The following is an 18,367-nucleotide window of genomic DNA, read 5'->3' as shown; positions in this document are numbered from 1 at the left end:
CTAGCAGGCTTAAACCACATTCACAGCACTCTCTCACTCGGGCTCAAACATCGGACTCGAAACGCACTTCCGACCGCCGCACAGCCACACAAACACACGAACTTTTCCCAAGGAACGTCCACCAGCTGAGGCCCGAGAACAGGATGTGTTGGGAAAATTGTTGCTACTGGTTCCGCAGTGCGATAAGACGAAAGCGCGTTCGATCAATTCCATTGCGAATGAAGAAAATTCGTACATCAGCCTGGCCCTGGGATCGGGAAAAAAGGAAAGCGTGGAAACGTCCTGGCGAGCAAACCTACCGACGGACAACACGCGCGCTCACGCCTGCACCCTATGCAACCCGCATCACAACTGAGCAGCACCGCTTTTCACGGGCCGTGAAAAACCCTGCGTCCTCGCTCCTGTGCGTGTGTGTGTGCCTCGCCAGATGGACGTGCGAACGAAATGGAAAAACAACACACAGCACACAATACGGCCTGGTGGAGAGCCGTATGGCGAATGCTCGGAGAGTTTCGGGAGCCTTTTATCTCGCGAGACGGAGGTTGTCGCATTTTCGTGGCCACGAGCAAAGACTACGATCAAGTGGACTGTGTTGTCGTAGGAAACTGCAAAGGGTGCATGGTGATGGTGCGGTGCACGTGTTTCAGCAGCGGTTCAGGATTCTCTCGCACAGTTGCGCATCGTGAGCGAACAACTTTCGAGCTTTGCGGTGAGAGAACTGAAAAGCTCTTCGTCGTTAACCCTTCACATGTTACCACGATAGGATGGCAGGATGTTATGTGCATCCTAGTAGTAATTTTATCCTAGTAGACTGTGTTTGTTCACAAGTGAATGTATTTCGAACCAAGAAAAAAGACCCTGCAATAGTGCTCCTTAAGCCTGTAGCGACACACTGGGTGCCGCGGCACGGTTTACAACGTTTTCGTAGTCGCGCGGAGCAAACACCACCTCCCGTTCGATGCCATCCTTCGTGATTACGCCGATACGGCAAACGCCACCGGAACTGCCGTCGTGGTACATCGCGTGGAATACGGATTTCTTCACGAACTCGACACACTCGGCACGGCTCATTCCCGGACGGTAGTTCTCCTTTACGAAACCGTAAATGTACGAGCTGCCAGAGCCTCCGATTGCGACGTTTTCGCGTATCTGCATGCCACCGAGCGGTATTGAGTACACCTGCCCACCATTCTTCCGATCCCACCCTGCCACAATGATTCCGGCCGTGAGCGAGTCCCGGTAGTTGTAACAATACTGACGGAACTCATTGGCGGCATCCTCAACGAGTGGTTCTTCGCCCGTTTGGTTCCTACAACAGGTTAGAGATTGGGCAATGAGAAAAGATCGTCCTCGGAAACTCGGAAACGGTCAGTTGACTCACTCATGGTAGTTAAGCGAGTAGGTGACGATATCGGCGATTGCCTGCGTGTCGGCGGCCGATCCGGAACGACAGCAGTAGATTTTGTCCGTCAGGCGCGTCAACTTGTTTGTGACACGGTTCGCAACGTACGTGCCCGTGCTGGTGCGTGAGTCAGCACCGATTACAACGCCATCAGCAAACTCGACGGCCATGATAGTTGTCTGTAGGAGTAGAGAAGGGATGTTCAATTATTGTAGCAATTATTTGTAAAACAGGATGATAAGGTTATGGTCAAGCGAAGTGAAGCACGGGAAAAATCAATCCCACTTACACCGGTGCTGTGATGGGCCTGTCTCCAATCGTTCGAGCCATCCGTATCGATGAGATCCATTTCAACGAGTCTTTTTCACGAAACCACAATTTACTCACGAAACAAGTGCTTTCGAACGCAGAAGCTTGTAAAAACGAATAATCACGGTTCTGTTTATGTTGGTTGCCGAGAGAAATGACAAAGCGAAACTAAAATTGACAGCCCAGACTGACAGTTTCCTCGTACCGGTGGCAGTGCTGCCAGCCAGAATCGACAGAATCGATTGTTTCGTTCTATCCAAAAATATGACTGCTCGTAGTGTATATTAGTTCGTTTTCGACCTGTTAAATTCTGTAATGAATTTTAATTAAATGAATAAACCTTTCCTAAACTAAACTTTCCTCGCTTTCGTGGTTTCAAATGCAGAATTAATTCACTCACTCACTCAGCTGATTGGGTTCATAACACGAGCCTCGCGCGACAGCGAGAACTGTCAAACATCTCCAACAGAGTTGTTGCTCCAAAGCGATACGTGGAAGAAAATACCATTGTTCCGTTGTTCCGTGCGTTTTGTTTCGTGGCCCATGGTAAACGTTCCTATTGTTGGTGTAAGTTAGAAGATGCCGCCAACCCTGAAACCTTCGGATGGTCTGCTGGCGCGGGTCAATTTCCCGCTGTACTCAGTCGAAATGCTGACCAGCCGTCACGTTCTGGTCGCTGGCGGTGGTGGCGCTTCGAAGACTGGAGTTGCTAATGGATTTGTAAGCCAAAGCCCGCTTTCAATTGATTGAATCAATGACTGATGGCACTATTCCGTTCCAGGAAATCTACGAAATCTACCACAACGGTGAAAAGTACGTGGCCGACGAGGTGCTACGGCACGAAACTGGACCCACCGTCGTGATGAACTGCGCCGTAAAGACGGACGAAAAGCGTACGCTGTTGATGGCCGGCCAGGAAAGCCACTGCCAGATGTATTTCGTGAATACGCGCATCGACAGTGGTGAACACGTAGGTTCGCCCACGTCCACGGCAGGAAACAAATTTGATCCTACGACCGATGGACTGCGTAAACGGCGCAGTATTTCCCAGCAACGGTCACTATCGGCTGAAGGGGAAAAGGTAGACAAAAACGGAACCACGGATCAACCGAACCCGGCACGGAAACAGATTCGTTTCGACATCAAGGCGGCCGACTCGGTGCAGACAGATTTTACCGAATCGGAACCGCTGCAGCGCGTTGTGCGGATCAGTCCAAATGGCCGGTTCATGGCGACGGGCGGAATGGATGGGCATTTGCGGGTGTGGAGTTTTCCGAAACTAACGTGCCTGTTCGACATCGGGGCGCACACGAAAGAGATCGACGATCTGGATTTTAGCCCCGACAGCAAACACATCGTTTCGATCGCCAAAGACGGGTTGGGCATCATCTGGTCGATCGGTAGCGAAAAGGAGGTGAAAAAGCTGACCTGGAACCCACCGGCCAACTGCCGCTATTTGCTGAAGCGCTGTCGGTACGGAGTGGTTGAGGGTCAGAAGGACAAGTGCCGATTGTTTACGCTGGCGAACCCGTTCGCCAAGTCGGGCAAGGCGAAGGGACTGCTGCAGCAGTGGGACCCGGAATCCGGCCGGTTGACGGCGGTGGTCGAGATTGACGAATCGCTCGCAGCACTGACCGTTCGAGATGATGGTCGTTTCGTGGCGATCGGTACCATGTTCAGTGGATCGGTCTCCATCTACATTGCCTTCAGCCTACAGCGGGTGCTACACATTCCGAATGCTCACGCGATGTTCGTCACTGGCCTGGAGTTTTTGCCGGTGACGAACTTCGACGGTCCATCGATTACGGGCGACACGGAAGCGGCCGTACTGTCCATCTCCGTCGACAATCGCGTTTGCATTCACAGCTTACCCTATCGACGTAAGTGTTGCTGCGGTCTCGAAGTTAAGGATTCATACGCTTAATTTTACATATTTTGTCCTCCCTCCACAGACTCACTGCCAGCATGGGTCGCAATATTCGCAATCATCATTATCCTGTTTCTCACGTTTTGCTTCTGCTCGTACGTTGGCCTGTGAGAGCGTGGAAATGGGACTGCCTTCAGCGAACTGGAAACAAGGAGGAGAAAATAAGCAGAGAAACGACAAGAAGGGATATCCTCGGCGGAAAGGACCTGACTCGGTTAGAACATTTTAATGAATCACAAGTGGTCCGTCATCGCTTGCCTATCCTACCTAATACGATCGCGGATTTGATTAAGGGAAGGGACATTGACCAATCGGTGTAGCACCCCCGGTATTAGCAGCCTTGTATCCATTATTACTTTTACTTTTCTGTTTTTTGCACTTCCCAAACGTCAAACGAAAGCCTTTATTTATTGTAAACACTTAAACACACACATGTAACACTGTACAGGCGGAGGATGTGAATAAATTTAACTCATTGTTGTTTGCCTTTCAAGTCGCTGGCTCTTTGTTGATCACACGCTTCTCCCACAAAAGATGTCCTTTGTCTGGAGGGTGGTTGCGGTTCTGGCGGCCACTGATCGCGAAGCCTGACGCGCACCAGTATTTCCTTCTACAAAAATTATTCCCGAAAAAGGAAGCTATTTTGCATATATTATTAATCGCGGCACCTCCTCTGGAAGGTCAGTTCCGGCAACGGCGAACGAACAGACGGTCGTTCAACTTGCGCGCTATGTGTGCGTGCGTACTCTCGTTTTCATCAGCGATCAGCAAAGGCGACCTATCGCGTTGGCCGCGCACGGAACGCAGTTCAAACGAAACCGCCGTTGAGTTTAGTTCGTTCGTTGTGGAGTCGTGAAAGTTCTCAAGTTCTCGTTCGTTGTCTGTCGCACGAAAATCGATCTGTGAACCTATTGTTTTCACCATAACACGCGATAGTTTTTCAGTAACTGTTCGAGATTTTAAAAAGGTGAGTGTAGCGTAACACTTCTGAATCAATTACTGTGGCCAAATTGCGTCGTTGTCTCGCCAAAATAGGGAGCGCTAGGGACGCTTTTTGGCTTGCGAAAAAAAGAACGAGTCTCGCCGTTGGTTGCTTTGTTTATTTCGCTGGAAGATGGCGTCGCCATGCACTGGCAGCCGGCAATTTTTCGATGTGTATGTGCATTATGTTCTGATCGGAGAGTGTTGCATGATTCTCGAGCGATCAATTTCGTTGTGCGCGAGAAAGAGTAGGATGCTGGTTTCGTCCCGTTTTTTCAAAAGGTATCCTTTGGAAGCTTTTGACAATTTACGCGCTTCTAGAATCAGCAGAACAAAGAACCATTTTGATGACCGATAAAGCGGATGGTATCACAGGAATTTTACACGTCTTACGTCTTAATTGATTCTAAACTTATTTCCTTAAAAATATTAGAAGCACTTATTAAATGAACACTTTCCGGCTTTCAATTTGAATGAACCAGCTTAAATAAGCCCAGAAACAGTACTAATTAGCGGAGTAAATTGTTCAGGTCAAAGCGAGCTCATAATTGGTTGGTAATTTCATGCAATCTCATATGTAAAGGAAGCAATCATTATTTTAGTTACTCAATCATCGACCAAAACCGTTCGTTCAGAGAAATGGCTTGTGCCCGCATCGAACGGCATAAATGAGATCGCTTTAAGCTGTTATTGCATCCTGCCACCCGGGCTCGATCATCGATATCGATTGCTTCCTCTAATGGAGTTTAAGCACCCGCCACTCGAAGGCAATGACATTAAACTTGCACTTTCTCTCCCCCGACGGAGGGTGGACGTGTCGCTTGGCTGGAAATTCTGGTTTTCAGCAAAAAGGAAAACAGGGCCCTTGTTTTGTGCCCTGCTGCCAGATCAACATCATCTCCGGTGATCTCTTTCTGTTCGTGTTTGGTCCCGGGACCACCCCGTGCACACAACGGTGCAACGGCGACGACGCTGGCAATGAATCATTCGGTGCGTTGGCGCTCGCCGCACACCCCCTTCAAACCGAGGGGCCACTAAAGATACCAGCGCATGTTTGACTTACTATAGCGGTGCTGTCTCGAGAAGGCCAGAGGATCGCAAATGCGCCGCAAACTGAAAGCGACTTTGCGTTCGCTACGGTTGCATTCGGAGAATCGAATTCGTTTGCCCTCCAGATGCTGTTGGTTATCTCAGAGCTGGATAAAGAGAGAAAGAGGTTGGCGTACGCCTTGCCGGAACCTGGAAGATGCCCACGCCATCTTCAATCCAGCAAGCGCGCGTAGAGTCGTGTTTTCGGATCGTGAGGCTATTCGTCTTGCGCGGTGGCGGTTAATACATTCAATCAGCTGCCAGGCGACCACACTCCCCGTCGAGGTGGTGCGAACTAGGAAAGAGCAATAAACTTGCGGCGGCAGAGCGCCGAATCGACATCAGAAGATGTGTTCCATATTTGGACTGAATGCTGCGTTGCGCCTTCCGCAGTCCGTCGCAACATGGAAAAGGAAGTGAGAAGTGGTTTGCTCTGGCACTTCGTGTACTGCGGCTGGACTGGATTTATTGTACGGTAACCATGGAAGGTTCGATCGTCGATCGCCGCTTCTACTTCCCGGACGCGGCGTGCATCCTTCTTTTGTTGGCCACCATTGTCTTGTATCGGTGTCTCGTGCATCTCGATGCACGTTCTTCGCGCGGGTCACACTTCCGTGAAGTGTGTAGTCTCTTGATCACCCTCCACGGACGACTGTCATTGTGGTTCGCAAATCGATTAGTTTTGCAGACTCCGATCGTGTTCAGGGTCCCCGGTCATCCACAGTACCTTCTTTACACGCTGAACAAACTCACGCATATTCTGTAACTGGATTGTCTCTTTACAGATCGCTCTGTTTGAGGAATAAGACGCCAGCAGAAGAAGACGAGTTGTAACTTCGACGAAACCAGACTCAACGAAGCAACCGTTCGAATCTTAACAATGTCCGAGCAAACAGCCCAGCTTTCTGCTGCCGAAGGTAAGCAAGCCATGATCCCTAAAGTACACCTCCGTCAAGAGAAGCAAAGCAGGCGCTGGAACTACGCGAACCCCAGATGCAAGAGGCTATATTTTATTTGCATTAATTACCGCGCAGTTGCGACATTTGCACGGTGAAATCGACGGATTTGCCTTTGTCCAACACACCGTGTACGGCGCGGCGGATGCCTGTTTCTGTAGCAAACATCGGGCGGAAAAGAGTTGCCTTCCACCTACGCGAACTCCTCCGAATCGAAGGCTTCGAGAAAGAGAGAGGGACCCCGTATTGGCATCGTACGCCACACGGGATAGTTTCTGGCAAAGCAAAAGTGGCGAAGCTCTTCCATATTGGCGAGAGATTGATTTTACGTTTCGTGTGTGGGAATTGAGTTTTTCACATTGCTAAACGGCAAAAGCCGGACTCACCGGCTCTGTCTGTCAGATATTCCAAGTGCTGTTTGCCGGCAACAAATGTGGGACTTCATTAGCGAGGGTACCGTTTGATTAAGTGCGACCCGTCACGCCAAATGTCCATGGCGGATTAGACATGATTCTTTGTTTTGGCACTTTTAATTTCTTACTTTCCTCGCTGCAGGGGTATGCTTTAGAAAGCGGTCCACGATTCGGTGTAGGCTTCATCCCGTATGGTCATCCAGCGAGGGTCCACTATTTACTGCTCTAGCCGACATGATGACCCTGTTAACCTTAAACAGATGGTCTGCTGTTAGGTGGTAGACACTGGTTCATAGCGGAATAACTGAAAGTTTGGCCACTAAAGTTGGCACATGTGTGGGCTCCGAGACTTCCGAGAGTGGTTGAATAACGTTCTCCCAAAATAATTGTTCGGGTGGAGAAATGGGTTAAATACGTTCCCAACCCACGTTGAAAGCGGCCCACAATTATTGGTGGGTGTGGTGCCGATTTCTTATGCACATAACAGAACTCAAAACAATTGAGCCAGTTATGCGTGTCCTGCCCCGCATTGTCTTGAAGCAGCGCGATTACCGTTTTGTCACGTATTCAAATGTCCCAAGTCACGTCGATTATATCACGCTTCGTACTAGAATTTACTCACAGCCAATCATTCATTTTGCTTATACACTTGAAGCTGGACGTTTTTGAACAAAATGGCTTTAATAATAATCGATCCGAATAATAATAATCACCCAAAAATTTCTCTTTCATTCAGTTCAAGCGTGAGCAAATTCCACTGTGGGTCGGAACGCCAGATCCACTCCGTTCCAAGGACTCAGCTGTTTGCCGACTAAAGCGCAGACGAATGAAAATGATTCAATTAATCATGACGGTCGATAAGCCACACGCCGCTTTCAACACGGCTTGCATGGCTTCTTGGTAACGCAAGTTGTTGGCTAAGTTTTTTGTGAGCGTTGGTTGACCGGAAAATTTCAAAATCCCAGAGATTTGGTGTTGTATGTCTGTGATTGATTTTATATTGAAATGATTTTTAACGTTGAGCTTTGAGGAAGATTTTTCAGATTCTATTTTCAACATTTCATCGATCGGTAAAAGTATTTGAAAAATGGGGGATTCTCCGAATAGTTGGAAAAGGGGTTAAAATATTTCTAACTGACGTGAGTCTGGCAACAACTTTGCGTCCAACCTCTCGACATCTTCCCGACCGCCGACGAGCTTCTGTAATCTGATGTAGCACCTACTTAAGACGTTGTAAAGATCTCGTATCAGGCGTCTACCTAATCCACCAATTGCTTTATTTGCCCGGAGCACACAATGTCGATCACAAAAATCGCGATTCAACCTAACACCACCATCATGGACGTCAACATACAGAAATAAGTTCTTTTTTCTCCCGTTTTTGTTTTGCTTCGGCTCTCTGGAGTTGATTTTCGGGCTCTCGATCGAGAAATCGATACGACGATGCGCAATTACGTTTTTTGCTCCGTCTTCTTTTAAGTTCTTATAGCAAAAGGGGGCTCTCTTGGGATGGTGGAGCCACGGACAACAAACGCGTGGCTACCGTAGCTCTGACCGTCCCCTATTTTTGTATGGCGACAATTTTTCCCTTTCGCTTCCGTGGGTAATAAAGGAGGAAGGTCTCCATTGGTGCGTAGCAATTTTGAAACCCACGTCACGCATAAGCAGCAATAGGGCGCGCTGTCGACAAAGGAGAAACAATGGCTATGTAATTGGTCATAAGAAAAATGTGACCGATCCTCCTTGTTTTGGACCCGAGTGTGCTGGGTGATGTGAGTGATGGGAACCTATCCTTCTTGAAGGTTCTTTAATGGGTTGGAGCGTTTTCAGCACTGTTGCTACACTTTTTAAGCCTCCAGTTCGGGAGCCTAGCACATGCCTTTAGTTCGCTGTTCACCTGGGAAGTTCTTTTGATATCCTATTTCTACCAGTAATAGAATAATTTAACCTTCACTCATAAATAAAATTTACTTCTTTTAGTTGAATGTGATAAAAATGTACCGTTTAGTTGGAAAAATGAGCGAAAGTACTACATTTTCCCCAGTCGACTAAGGACAAGATTTGCATGCAAAATAATGCAACCTCATGGATAAGTCTCTGAGCTCACAAATCGATTTTAGCATCATACATTATTGGCATTGTCATGGTGAAGCACGCTTCTGTGAAGAGGACCCCGGAAAAGATAGAAGCTTGAAAAATGCCAAGAGTCCGCAGTCTTCACAATAGCCGGTGAAAGGGGACGGCTTACGGTGCTCGTCTTACCGGGGAGTTACTTGTTGATAGATTTTATTCGATGACTCATCGTATTCATGCACAGAAGACTAGTGCTTCGGAAACTAATGGAGAAAAGTTCTTACACTGATGCGTCTTCCGGTTGCATCCCTTGCAGGACCTCTGCCAACGTGTCTTCTGTTGGGCTACGATTTTTTAATATCCTTCAAAACTTTACCATATCATCATCGTCGCCGGCAGTACCGGGATGCGTTCATATTCAACAGGAAACATAAGAAAAATCCCGCTTTTCAGCACTCTGGCACCAGTGCGCCCAGCGGTGGTGAACAACTAGTGATTTTGTCGCCTGTGTCGTGCTAGCTACTACTGCACGGCCGGCGACGCCCGTTTAATGGCCCCAGCGTGGCAGTTAACACTTTGCTGCACGCAACTGCACGGAGCGGAATTTGTCGCAATATTTCACCGTAAACGGTTTTACAGGAACATAGAGGAGTGCAGTGGAAGAGGGACCCTCCAAGCGGGGTGCGACCATAAATCAATGATGTGGATTGATTTTTGCGGTCCATTTGCGTGTCGATCACGCACGCACCATAAAAGCGACGACATCGCAACGAGTGCGCTGCTGATGTTTGTCGAGTACTTGTTTGTGTGAGTTCCAATGTTTGCAGTTTATCCTTTTTGAACGAACTATAATCAGCGGATGATAACGGAGGAGAAACTTCCGATGTTTAGATCATTTCGGTGCCCTCACAAACTTGTAAACGAAGAATGAACCGATTCTTTTTGATTACATTATTGATCCCAAAGCTACTTGGCTCCGCCAGACTTTAGTCCATTTGAACAGAAATCATCTGACCAACGGGGAGAGGTTAGACCATTAACTCTCATTGTGGCTCGTGTCTGGGAGCATAAAGCTCGATTTCTGTCGATTGTAATCTACAGCGCCAAGGGAAGGGATTATTTCAATAATTCATCACTCATCAAACCGACTTTTTCCAGGACGATGAGAAGTCTACAATGCTCTTAGACGGCCCAACGACCCGCCTGTTGTCCCCTATTTGTTTGCTCTTTTTCCGATTGATCGTAATCCAGTGTCGTCGTTCCTCAAAATATCCTTTTGTAAGGTCTGGAAAAAGCAGGGAAGCACATGGCACATGTATTAGGACACAAGGTCCTGCTCCTTGCTTTTCCTTATTGATTCTCCCCCGAGGACGATTACCTTCGACCTAAATACACCCATGGCGAGCAGCGGAGTGCAAAGCGATTGGCATTTGTGCAAGATTTTTCACCACTTCCTCTGTCTGTATGTCTGGCTCCAACATTCTATTAAAAGACATAGACACAGATCGGCACAGATGTATTCTAACTTTTCCCGTTACAATTTTAATATCTTTGTCCATGTTTCAAATGTTCTTCTTTCTACCGAATATCGGGAAAGTATTACAAAAAATACTATTTTTTCTATCCATTGTCCCCTTTCCTGACGAACTTTCCATCCGCCGCTGCATGTCATGTGCATCTGGCGAAAGGGGACGACAGTGTCTGCCATCGACCGCGCCACACCGTGTTGATCTCGGCTAGGTTCGGGCAATTCGAGAACAATAAAAAAGACCGGCTGTCCCCGAGCACACACCGGAGCTTTTCTATGAGATTGTTTACGGCTTTTTTACGTCGCGTCGGCACGGGCGTCACAAGGCCCAGGACATGGCACGGCACGGCATGGAAACCTGTGAAAGTGCTGTTTTCCCACCACACCACACGCATACCGGCCGACCGGTGCCAAAGCTCGTCCTGCGCAAAGGAAATGCTGGCACCAACACTTGCGTGCTGTGCGAATATTCCTGCCGTGTGCGTCTGTACGGTATCGATCGATTATCGTACACATTATTGGACAATATCCTTTGGGGGAGAGGACACGGAGAACGCGTTGGTGTTGGTCCGCGTGCTGTAGTGTGTGTGCGCGTTCGGGAAAATTGCTGTCACTTTCCCGACCGCTGTTTCGGATCGCAATCGGTGGTGGCGGCCCCTATCGCGATGTGTCCTTTCGGCCGAGTGCGCAGTCCTGTTTCAGACGCCGAACCGTTTGGGTGCATACTTTATTGTGTAAGAATCCTTCTCTCTGGTTGTGTGGTGCTCTTGTGTTTCGTGGGTGCTTAGGCCAATAACAGGCAACGGGGGAGAGTGAGAGAGACCAACACACGGAACGGCAATGAAAGGACACATCTTGGACATGGGAAAGGGCAAGGACGAAGTGTGGAGTGTAGCGGAGTAGATTTCGTTGCCATTTTTTTCCCGTTAGCTTCGCATGTGCTTCTGTGTAATGTTACGCGCGTGTATCTCGATACTGTGCCGTCCGCATTAAGCAGGACAATGAAGGACAGTCCAAATGTTCGTTTTTAAAATCCCCACGAATACGCCAAATAATTTGGAGTTTTCCAAGATCCCAAATGGACATTAAAATTGGCATCCTCTTTTATTTTTGCACATCATCCTTATTGCGCTTCTCCCGATTCCGTTGGTTTGTGTTCCGAGGACACACACAACGCAGTCCCTTCTCTTTCGGTAATTTTCTCCACGGCCCCACGCTCGCTTCCGCGTTGCTAATTTTGGCCTCCCTCCCCTCCGGTTTTCATCCCATTTTCCTCTCGATGTTCACGCCAACATTCGCCGTGGATGCCCCGCCCTGGCGGGGAGTGAAAGCTGGAACCGTGGCGCTGGTGGCGTTACCAACACCATCGTGAAACCGTTGGGGGGCTCGATGCTGTCAGTGTTGGGTCTCGAGCGCCACTAATACCAAGATTAAGGCTCGGCAGGATCTGAGTGCGTCGCGTGTGGTATAGGGGAGCCAGAGCCTGTATTGGTGCAAACACCGGCACAGGATAACGACAGAAACCGTCCACCCTCCCGTGGTGGGGAATTGTCATCGTGGCGAAGTTTCCGGTAGCGTGTGCCAGAAGAAGAGACCTTTTTTATGACTACTAAACCCTCTCGAATCCGAACACTACTGGCCGAGGGGTGGTGGTGTCCCGTTGTGTAGGCTTCTTTCGTCCTTTCGGAACGCTCAGAGTGTGTCGCTGTGTATGTGTGTGTTTGCTACGCGAACCGTTTGTGCGAATGCAGTTCGCACGAATGCGTCCGGATCCGGCTGTGTGGATCAATCAGTAGGTTGAGTGAGTCATCCATCGCCGGTGGTGCAAGCGATTGAGTGAGCGATCTCGAAAGGATCCTTTTTCTTTTGCGCTAGGCCAATGACTAATCGTATTCTGCATCTTTGAAGCGAGCCTCCGAGGTGGACATTTATCTCCCTCCTGACTCTAGGGTGACAAATTGTATGCCAACCCTCAGTAGGTTAAACGGTTAGTTATATTGATTCGTTCGCCCATCGTGTCAGCCACGTGCACCTCTTCTGCAGGCAAGTGTCCGTCCTCTGCCGCAGCAGCCCCACGCGCGCGCCACTGTACACAGTAGGCAGAGTCCTGTCAGCAATCGTCCAGAGTCGCCGAGCAGAGCCCCGCAGAGCTCCGCGTGTGTCGACCAGTGTGACATATCAGTGAGTGTGTGACAGAGTGTGCTCTTCTGGGCAGACGCCAGCAACCCCCCCAGCTACTAGCAATCAGCATCTTCAGCCTCTCGCTCGCTTGTTGTCCTGTAGCCCCCCGAGGAGCCGTGCCCTGGCGTGTTTGTGGCTACCGTAGCTTCCAGTCCCGTGTTCAATTTCGCTCGAAAAAGGGAACTTACAGCAGCCGGCGACAAAATGTTGATTGGATTAGTGCGAGACTCCGTGATGCAGTGCTTCTGCCACACGTGCCGTGCTCCGGTGTTGCCGGCAGGTAAGAGAGGCGAACCATAGCCGAGGTTCGAGCGGAACGCGGCTCCCAGGTGCGCCTGCTAGATAGTCGATCTTCTGATCTAACGGACTGCTCGACTATCTGATCGACTATCTACTTGGCAGAACCCATCGAAGAATTATTTGGCATCCGTGACGTCGGGACTGAACTTTATTATTTGACTGTTTATCTATTATGACTCAAGAAAGAGACTTGTGGACTTCCATTACTTGGACATCCTATAGACCTTCATTTAAAGAAAGAACTGCACTTCTACGAAGGGCTTGAAGACTCCTGGCCCTTCATTTATTATGGTCCAGTACATAGAGCTGCCACCGGTCTGGTCACTCGCGTCAGACCTTGCAGACTATCCATTGGTAGCATATCTCCCCAGTGACCAACAACCCGGCAATGAATAAGTAATAATGCTCCGGTCCCTGCCAAAAGGCCGGAGTTCAACATCTTGGGCCCGCACGCACGACGCATATTCGTGTTTGGCTGTCTGGTCTGGGGGTCTGGGCTGCCCATAAAATTGGACCCCAAAAACGACAACTTTTTGGGTCCTTCCAGGTAGAGTGGCGCGCCAGCAGAAATAAGCACCTCCCGATCCGAGGTCGAGGATTTTCCGTCGGGGAGGGTTATATAATTTTGCGTGCAAATAAAAAAAGCCGCACGCCGCCGCCAATCAGAGACGAGCGGGGTGCCCCCCCAGCCAGTTGTTGTTGGAACTGCCGTGGAAGTCTGGTAACTTTCGGGCGAGTGGATGACTCATCCAAATCCAGACGAAGAGGCGCGTGCGGGGGGCGGCGAGGCTTGGTCCGTCGCCGTCGTTGTCGTCGTTTTATCGTCTTTGCCGGCGCGCCGTCCTAAGCTTTTCCGTTGCTTTCCGGGCGTTGGGGATTCGGTTTTCCGCCGGCACGAGACGTCCGCCGTCTCTCAGTCGGCGCCCCACAGAAGAAGACGAGAGTCGAGAGTCGGCATTTTATGTGTCCGTTTCCTTCGCGCACTTTTCTTCCTAGTCGTCGTGGCCTTTGCTGCGGAATTGTTGTTGCTACGCGGTGACGGTTATTGGGCTCCTTAATTCCGGTCGTTTCGATCTTCTTTTAGCTTTTTTTTCTCTGCTGGACTATAAAACCAAGGCGAGAAACCATAAACAATTGGTCGGACCGACGGCAGCATCGTTGCGCCGACTGAGGCCCGGATCCTAAATGGCCCGTGTTTTTTCCGCAGCCTGTAAGGTGATCAATATTTTTGCAATTTCAAGTGAGAGAAATAAACCCGAAAGCCTTCCGAATGCGAAATAATGTTTGGTTGTGGAAAATATGTGCACAAAATGGAAAAGGCTCCACGCAGAGAGAGAGAGCGGATTGTGGATACATTTTTAAAATAAAGAAATCGCCCCAAGGTAACCGATTTCGCTCTCTCTGTCTCTCTCTCTCTCTCTCAGCAAGGACTCGCGGCTTGTGACGCACCATTTGCTTCCGACGACGTTGACGTCCGTCGGCCGCTTAGCCAGCAGCCAGTGCTTAGGATATGGTATGCGGTAGTTTCCTGCCGCTCGTCTCCCGCGCCACATTCGTTCGCTTTTCGCAAATGGAACGTGTGGCGACTCGGAAGACCTCGAAAGTCACCTTCAATTTTCGGGGTCTCGTGGGGTACTCAGCGATGCCGGCCACGTACATCAGCTGATGAGGGTAGCGCCGAGTCGAGCGCTCGGCAGGACGAGGTTTCTAAGACTTTTTTTTGCCTCGTTTCTTTTTTGCATAACATCGGCAGCAACCACGCGAGCCGTGGGGGGGTTGTTGTTTGCGTGCTGCTGGGCTTAGAGACCTCCCATTATAATCCTTATACCCCGTGCCGAGGGCACCGAGTTAACATTCGCCCAAGGACCTTCCGTCGCAGTGCAAGGAGGAAGGCTTTAAATTTTGTATTTTGTGTGCGCCACGTTGTGACGGAAAGGAAGGCAATAATTTAAAACTCTGCTGTTGGTGACGTTGGAAATTGATCGTCGTCGTTTTCCATTGGCCCCAGTGTTTTCTATCGGCGCAGGCGAATCTCTGTGTGGAAAATGCTTTTACATAAGCTCTCCTCTCCTTGTTGATGGTTCACGCGAAATGGGGCGCGGTGTGCGTCATCGCGCCCGCATTCTCCGGTCGATCCAAGATGATCCAACTTTATGTGCCCTCATCCATCACGTTCGAAGTCTCCTTCCCTCTGAGTCTGTGATCCACAGAACCCACACAGACCTCGCGTCCGTAGGGAATCGATGTGTCGAAAGTGATCCTGTTTTCGGGCCTGCCAAAGCCGCTGCCGCACGAACAAAGCTAAAGTCCTGCTGCAAAGCTTGGCTTACTGCCAAACAGCTCCGACCACCGGCTTCGTTTTACGATGTCGAAGGCTTTTAAATTTAACCACATCACCGGCCGCCGGGATACACCTCCTAATCTGTGCCGTGGTCTTTGCCACCATCTCGCATATTCTGTCTCTGTTGGAAATTCGGATGATTCAACTTCTCAACAACTCATCCATTTCTATTCCAACTAAAAAGCGGATGATTAGCCTGGACACGAAAGTTTATGCGGCAACACACGAAAATCAAGGGCTTAATTAGGCTTGCGCCCTGTACGCCACGTTGGTTCCGATCTATTATGGTGATGAATCGGCCAGAGTCGGCCCAGGCCGTATGGTGTCCTCATTAGAAAAGGGAGGGTGGGTCTGTCGAGGAAGCGCAGCAGCTGCCCGGCCCGATAAGACAAAAGGCACTTTTATTCTTCCGGTTTCGTGGCCATCGAGCGTCTCTGGTGCAGTTTTGTGGTGCATTCAGCAAGGACCTGAATGCAGCACACAGGAGCGCGATGGGCGGCCCCATACGTACGTATCCGTCATTTGAAATGGTGGATGACGGGCCCGGGAGTTTCATGTTGCACGAACATTAAATAACTGGAGGCCCCCCACGTCAGCGGACACCGCACAACTTGCTCCTGCACTTTTTGCTGTCCCGCTCCTGAGTTCAAGGCGCCGCGCCCGTTGCATCGGTGGCGTCGTCATCGTCGTCGTCGGGTAGGCAATGCAGTCCTTTTTTTTGCGCTGGTGCCATTGGCCTAGCGCTTGTGCTAAGTATCTCTCCCCGCGGTGCCATAGAGTTTCACCTGCGCCTGTAGGCGCTCCAGCCCAAGGGGGGCTGGAGCGTTGATATGGGGAAAGGACCATTTTTTTCCTGGCCTGGCGCCCACCGCTCGCGCGCGCACTGATGGTGATTAAGACCTGCGAAGGACGACGCCACGGTACGGCGGCGCCATTTTGCAACAGTCCCGGTGGGGAGGAAACCAAAGCGGGCGCCACTCGTCCTGTGTGTGTTTGTGTGTGACTCATCGCACTCAACCCGTTCGACGCGGTCGCCGCCGCCGCCGAGGGCGACAGACGCGATGGAGCCGCCTGGCCGCCCTGGCCGAGTAGCCAACTGGAGACAGCAAACGTTACTTTTACAATTGCCCCTGCCGCTGTCTTCCATCGCACTTTTGTACGCAATCGGGAGCGCTCGGTGGCCATATGCACGAGTGCCAGTGCCCGTGCCCGTGCAGTAAAGGATTCCTGCTTGGGTGTGCCTCATTGAAGAATGTTTCCGTTACCGGGCGGAAAATTTGGCCCAAAGAAAGAGTCCTAATTGGATGATAATCATAATATTTAGTTGTTTGCTAACGGTTGGGGCAGAGCTAACGGAAGTGGGCAGAGAACACAGTTATTTATTTAGTAAAACGGTCAACGGTCTACGTCTTATTCCACACCTTTCTGCCACGAAACGAAATGGGCATAGTAAAATGTGGTCCCTCCACAGTTTGTGAGGTTCGGATTGGGGTTCTAGAAATAGGACTGAACGAAATAACCCTTGTCTCAAAACGGTGAAACGTAAGGCGACCCAGAAGGAGCTTATAGATTGAAGAGCGAGTCGTTGGGAGTTCTGGACTTTTGTGCGGCTTCCCCTCCTGAGGTTCTAAAATTTACAAACATATTAGGCCTCTCAAGTTATCTGAGCTAAAACGAAAAGCTATCGGATGGCGAACGAATTTTGCGTCAAGTGCCAGAGTATCCTTCAACAAGTTATCCCCCTACACAAATGCTTCTTGGAAACTAGTGGAGGGCGCAGTGGGCAGTAATTTATCTCTTTTTGCAGAGCACCACTTTGGAAACATGCAAAGCTTAGCTTTCAGGTAATAGGATACCGTTCACTGATTAATTCATTTGGCTGTGGTAAGAATGCCAAAAGTCATTCCGTAGATGTTACACAGAAACACATGTGTGGCTTTACCGCCGCATCAGGTAATCCTCACGCGGATAATCCTTGTCTGATGTATCTGACAATCTGGAAATGATATATCGTGCCCTTTAGCTACCCTTATTTTATCAAGTCAACCGATACCCCATCATTCCAAGCGGAGTTGGCCACCCGATACCCGTTGAGTGGTGGGTTGATACCATTTTGATGTGGTTGCGTGCCGAAACTTTTCATCAGCAACAGTGACGTCTATGAGAGAATTTTGCGCCAGACAAGAGCTCCTTTTCATGTTGCTCCATGTTTTGCCAACAGGAGGAGCTCTGTTTGTTCTAATCAAAAGCAGCGTGCCCCGAAACCTTGTCCAACAAGGCGCACTTTGACTCGGTGTGTAACCTTTGGGCTGTGGGTTGTTTGTTTTGCTAGTTGCTATTTGAGTCTCGGTGAAGAAACAACGAATCGCAACCCATCAGAAGCGCAAACCGACGAAAATCAGGAAACACAGAGAACGGTTCTTTGGTCGAATCACCAACCAACCAACCTTAAGATTTTCCTCTGGTATCGATTTTCCGAAACCGGGTAGCGTTTGGCTCGGTCGCCGCCCAACCTTCGTCGTGTTCGTAGCAGCGGCCCACCGCTCATTTGCCTTTATAATGCGCCCAATCGTCGTTGCGTTGGATTTGTGTAATCCAAACAAACACATAAAATCCGTATAAATTTGACTGCATTTGTGAGGCTCAATTGAAAACGGTCCAACACACGACCAACTGCGCCACCAGAGAACCTGTCACAACACCCATTACGGCATACCATAATGCGCTGCGTTTATAATTAGCAGCGTATATCATTAGGCTAAACGATTATCGGACTTAGCAGGGTTCGGTTTGCCAAAAACCAGTGACCAGGATCTCTGACCTCTCCAGGATAGCAATATGTGGGCAACCCACCTTCAATGCGGGTA

The 18,367-nt window shown here is 49.6% G+C and overlaps 3 protein-coding genes across 5 annotated transcripts in view; 2 read left to right on the top strand and 1 right to left on the bottom strand.

Moving 5' to 3' along the window:
* Positions 1-812: 812 nt before the first annotated feature.
* On the bottom strand, positions 813-1,860 carry LOC131211644 (proteasome subunit beta type-6). The gene is made up of 3 exons (XM_058205213.1): positions 1,692-1,860; positions 1,382-1,581; positions 813-1,309 (listed from the first exon to the last, which is right to left on the bottom strand). Exons 1-3 carry the CDS (start codon positions 1,749-1,751, stop codon positions 874-876), a joined length of 696 nt encoding a protein of 231 aa, XP_058061196.1. The 5' UTR covers positions 1,752-1,860; the 3' UTR covers positions 813-873.
* Positions 1,861-2,243: 383 nt separating this feature from the next.
* LOC131211642 (prolactin regulatory element-binding protein) lies at positions 2,244-4,120 on the top strand. Its single transcript, XM_058205209.1, has 3 exons — positions 2,244-2,431; positions 2,493-3,591; positions 3,664-4,120. Exons 1-3 carry the CDS (start codon positions 2,291-2,293, stop codon positions 3,747-3,749), a joined length of 1,326 nt encoding a protein of 441 aa, XP_058061192.1. The 5' UTR covers positions 2,244-2,290; the 3' UTR covers positions 3,750-4,120.
* A 346-nt stretch (positions 4,121-4,466) lies between these two features.
* Positions 4,467-18,367, top strand: part of LOC131211643 (uncharacterized) — a 33,773-nt gene continuing 19,872 nt past the window's right edge. For 2 of the 3 annotated variants that reach the window (XM_058205212.1, XM_058205210.1), the window contains exon 1: positions 13,060-13,139. In XM_058205212.1, the coding sequence (XP_058061195.1) occupies positions 13,064-13,139 (76 nt within the window). In that variant the 5' untranslated portion in view covers positions 13,060-13,063. Of the gene's footprint in view, positions 4,606-6,493; positions 6,626-13,059; positions 13,140-18,367 lie in introns of those variants that run through there. The other variant, XM_058205211.1, reaches the window with a different exon arrangement.

Source organism: Anopheles bellator, chromosome 2 (assembly GCF_943735745.2).
Source record: "Anopheles bellator chromosome 2, idAnoBellAS_SP24_06.2, whole genome shotgun sequence".
NCBI classification, from domain to species: domain Eukaryota; kingdom Metazoa; phylum Arthropoda; class Insecta; order Diptera; family Culicidae; genus Anopheles; species Anopheles bellator.
The sequence above is the reverse complement of the archived record's forward strand: the minus strand, read 5'-3'. Positions and strand labels throughout refer to the sequence as shown.

Excerpts from the sequence above, each read along its gene's own strand:
- LOC131211642 (XM_058205209.1), top strand. The coding sequence starts at position 2,291 with ATGCCGCCAACCCTGAAACCTTCGGATGGTCTGCTGGCGCGGGTCAAT. Across the intron at positions 2,432-2,492 it reads CTGGAGTTGCTAATGGATTT|GAAATCTACGAAATCTACCA; the intron begins GTAAGCCAAAGC and ends ATTCCGTTCCAG. Across the intron at positions 3,592-3,663 it reads TCACAGCTTACCCTATCGAC|ACTCACTGCCAGCATGGGTC; the intron begins GTAAGTGTTGCT and ends CTCCCTCCACAG.
- LOC131211644 (XM_058205213.1), bottom strand. The coding sequence starts at position 1,751 with ATGGATCTCATCGATACGGATGGCTCGAACGATTGGAGACAGGCCCAT. Across the intron at positions 1,582-1,691 it reads AGGCCCATCACAGCACCGGT|ACAACTATCATGGCCGTCGA; the intron begins GTAAGTGGGATT and ends CTACTCCTACAG. Across the intron at positions 1,310-1,381 it reads TACTCGCTTAACTACCATGA|GAACCAAACGGGCGAAGAAC; the intron begins GTGAGTCAACTG and ends AACCTGTTGTAG.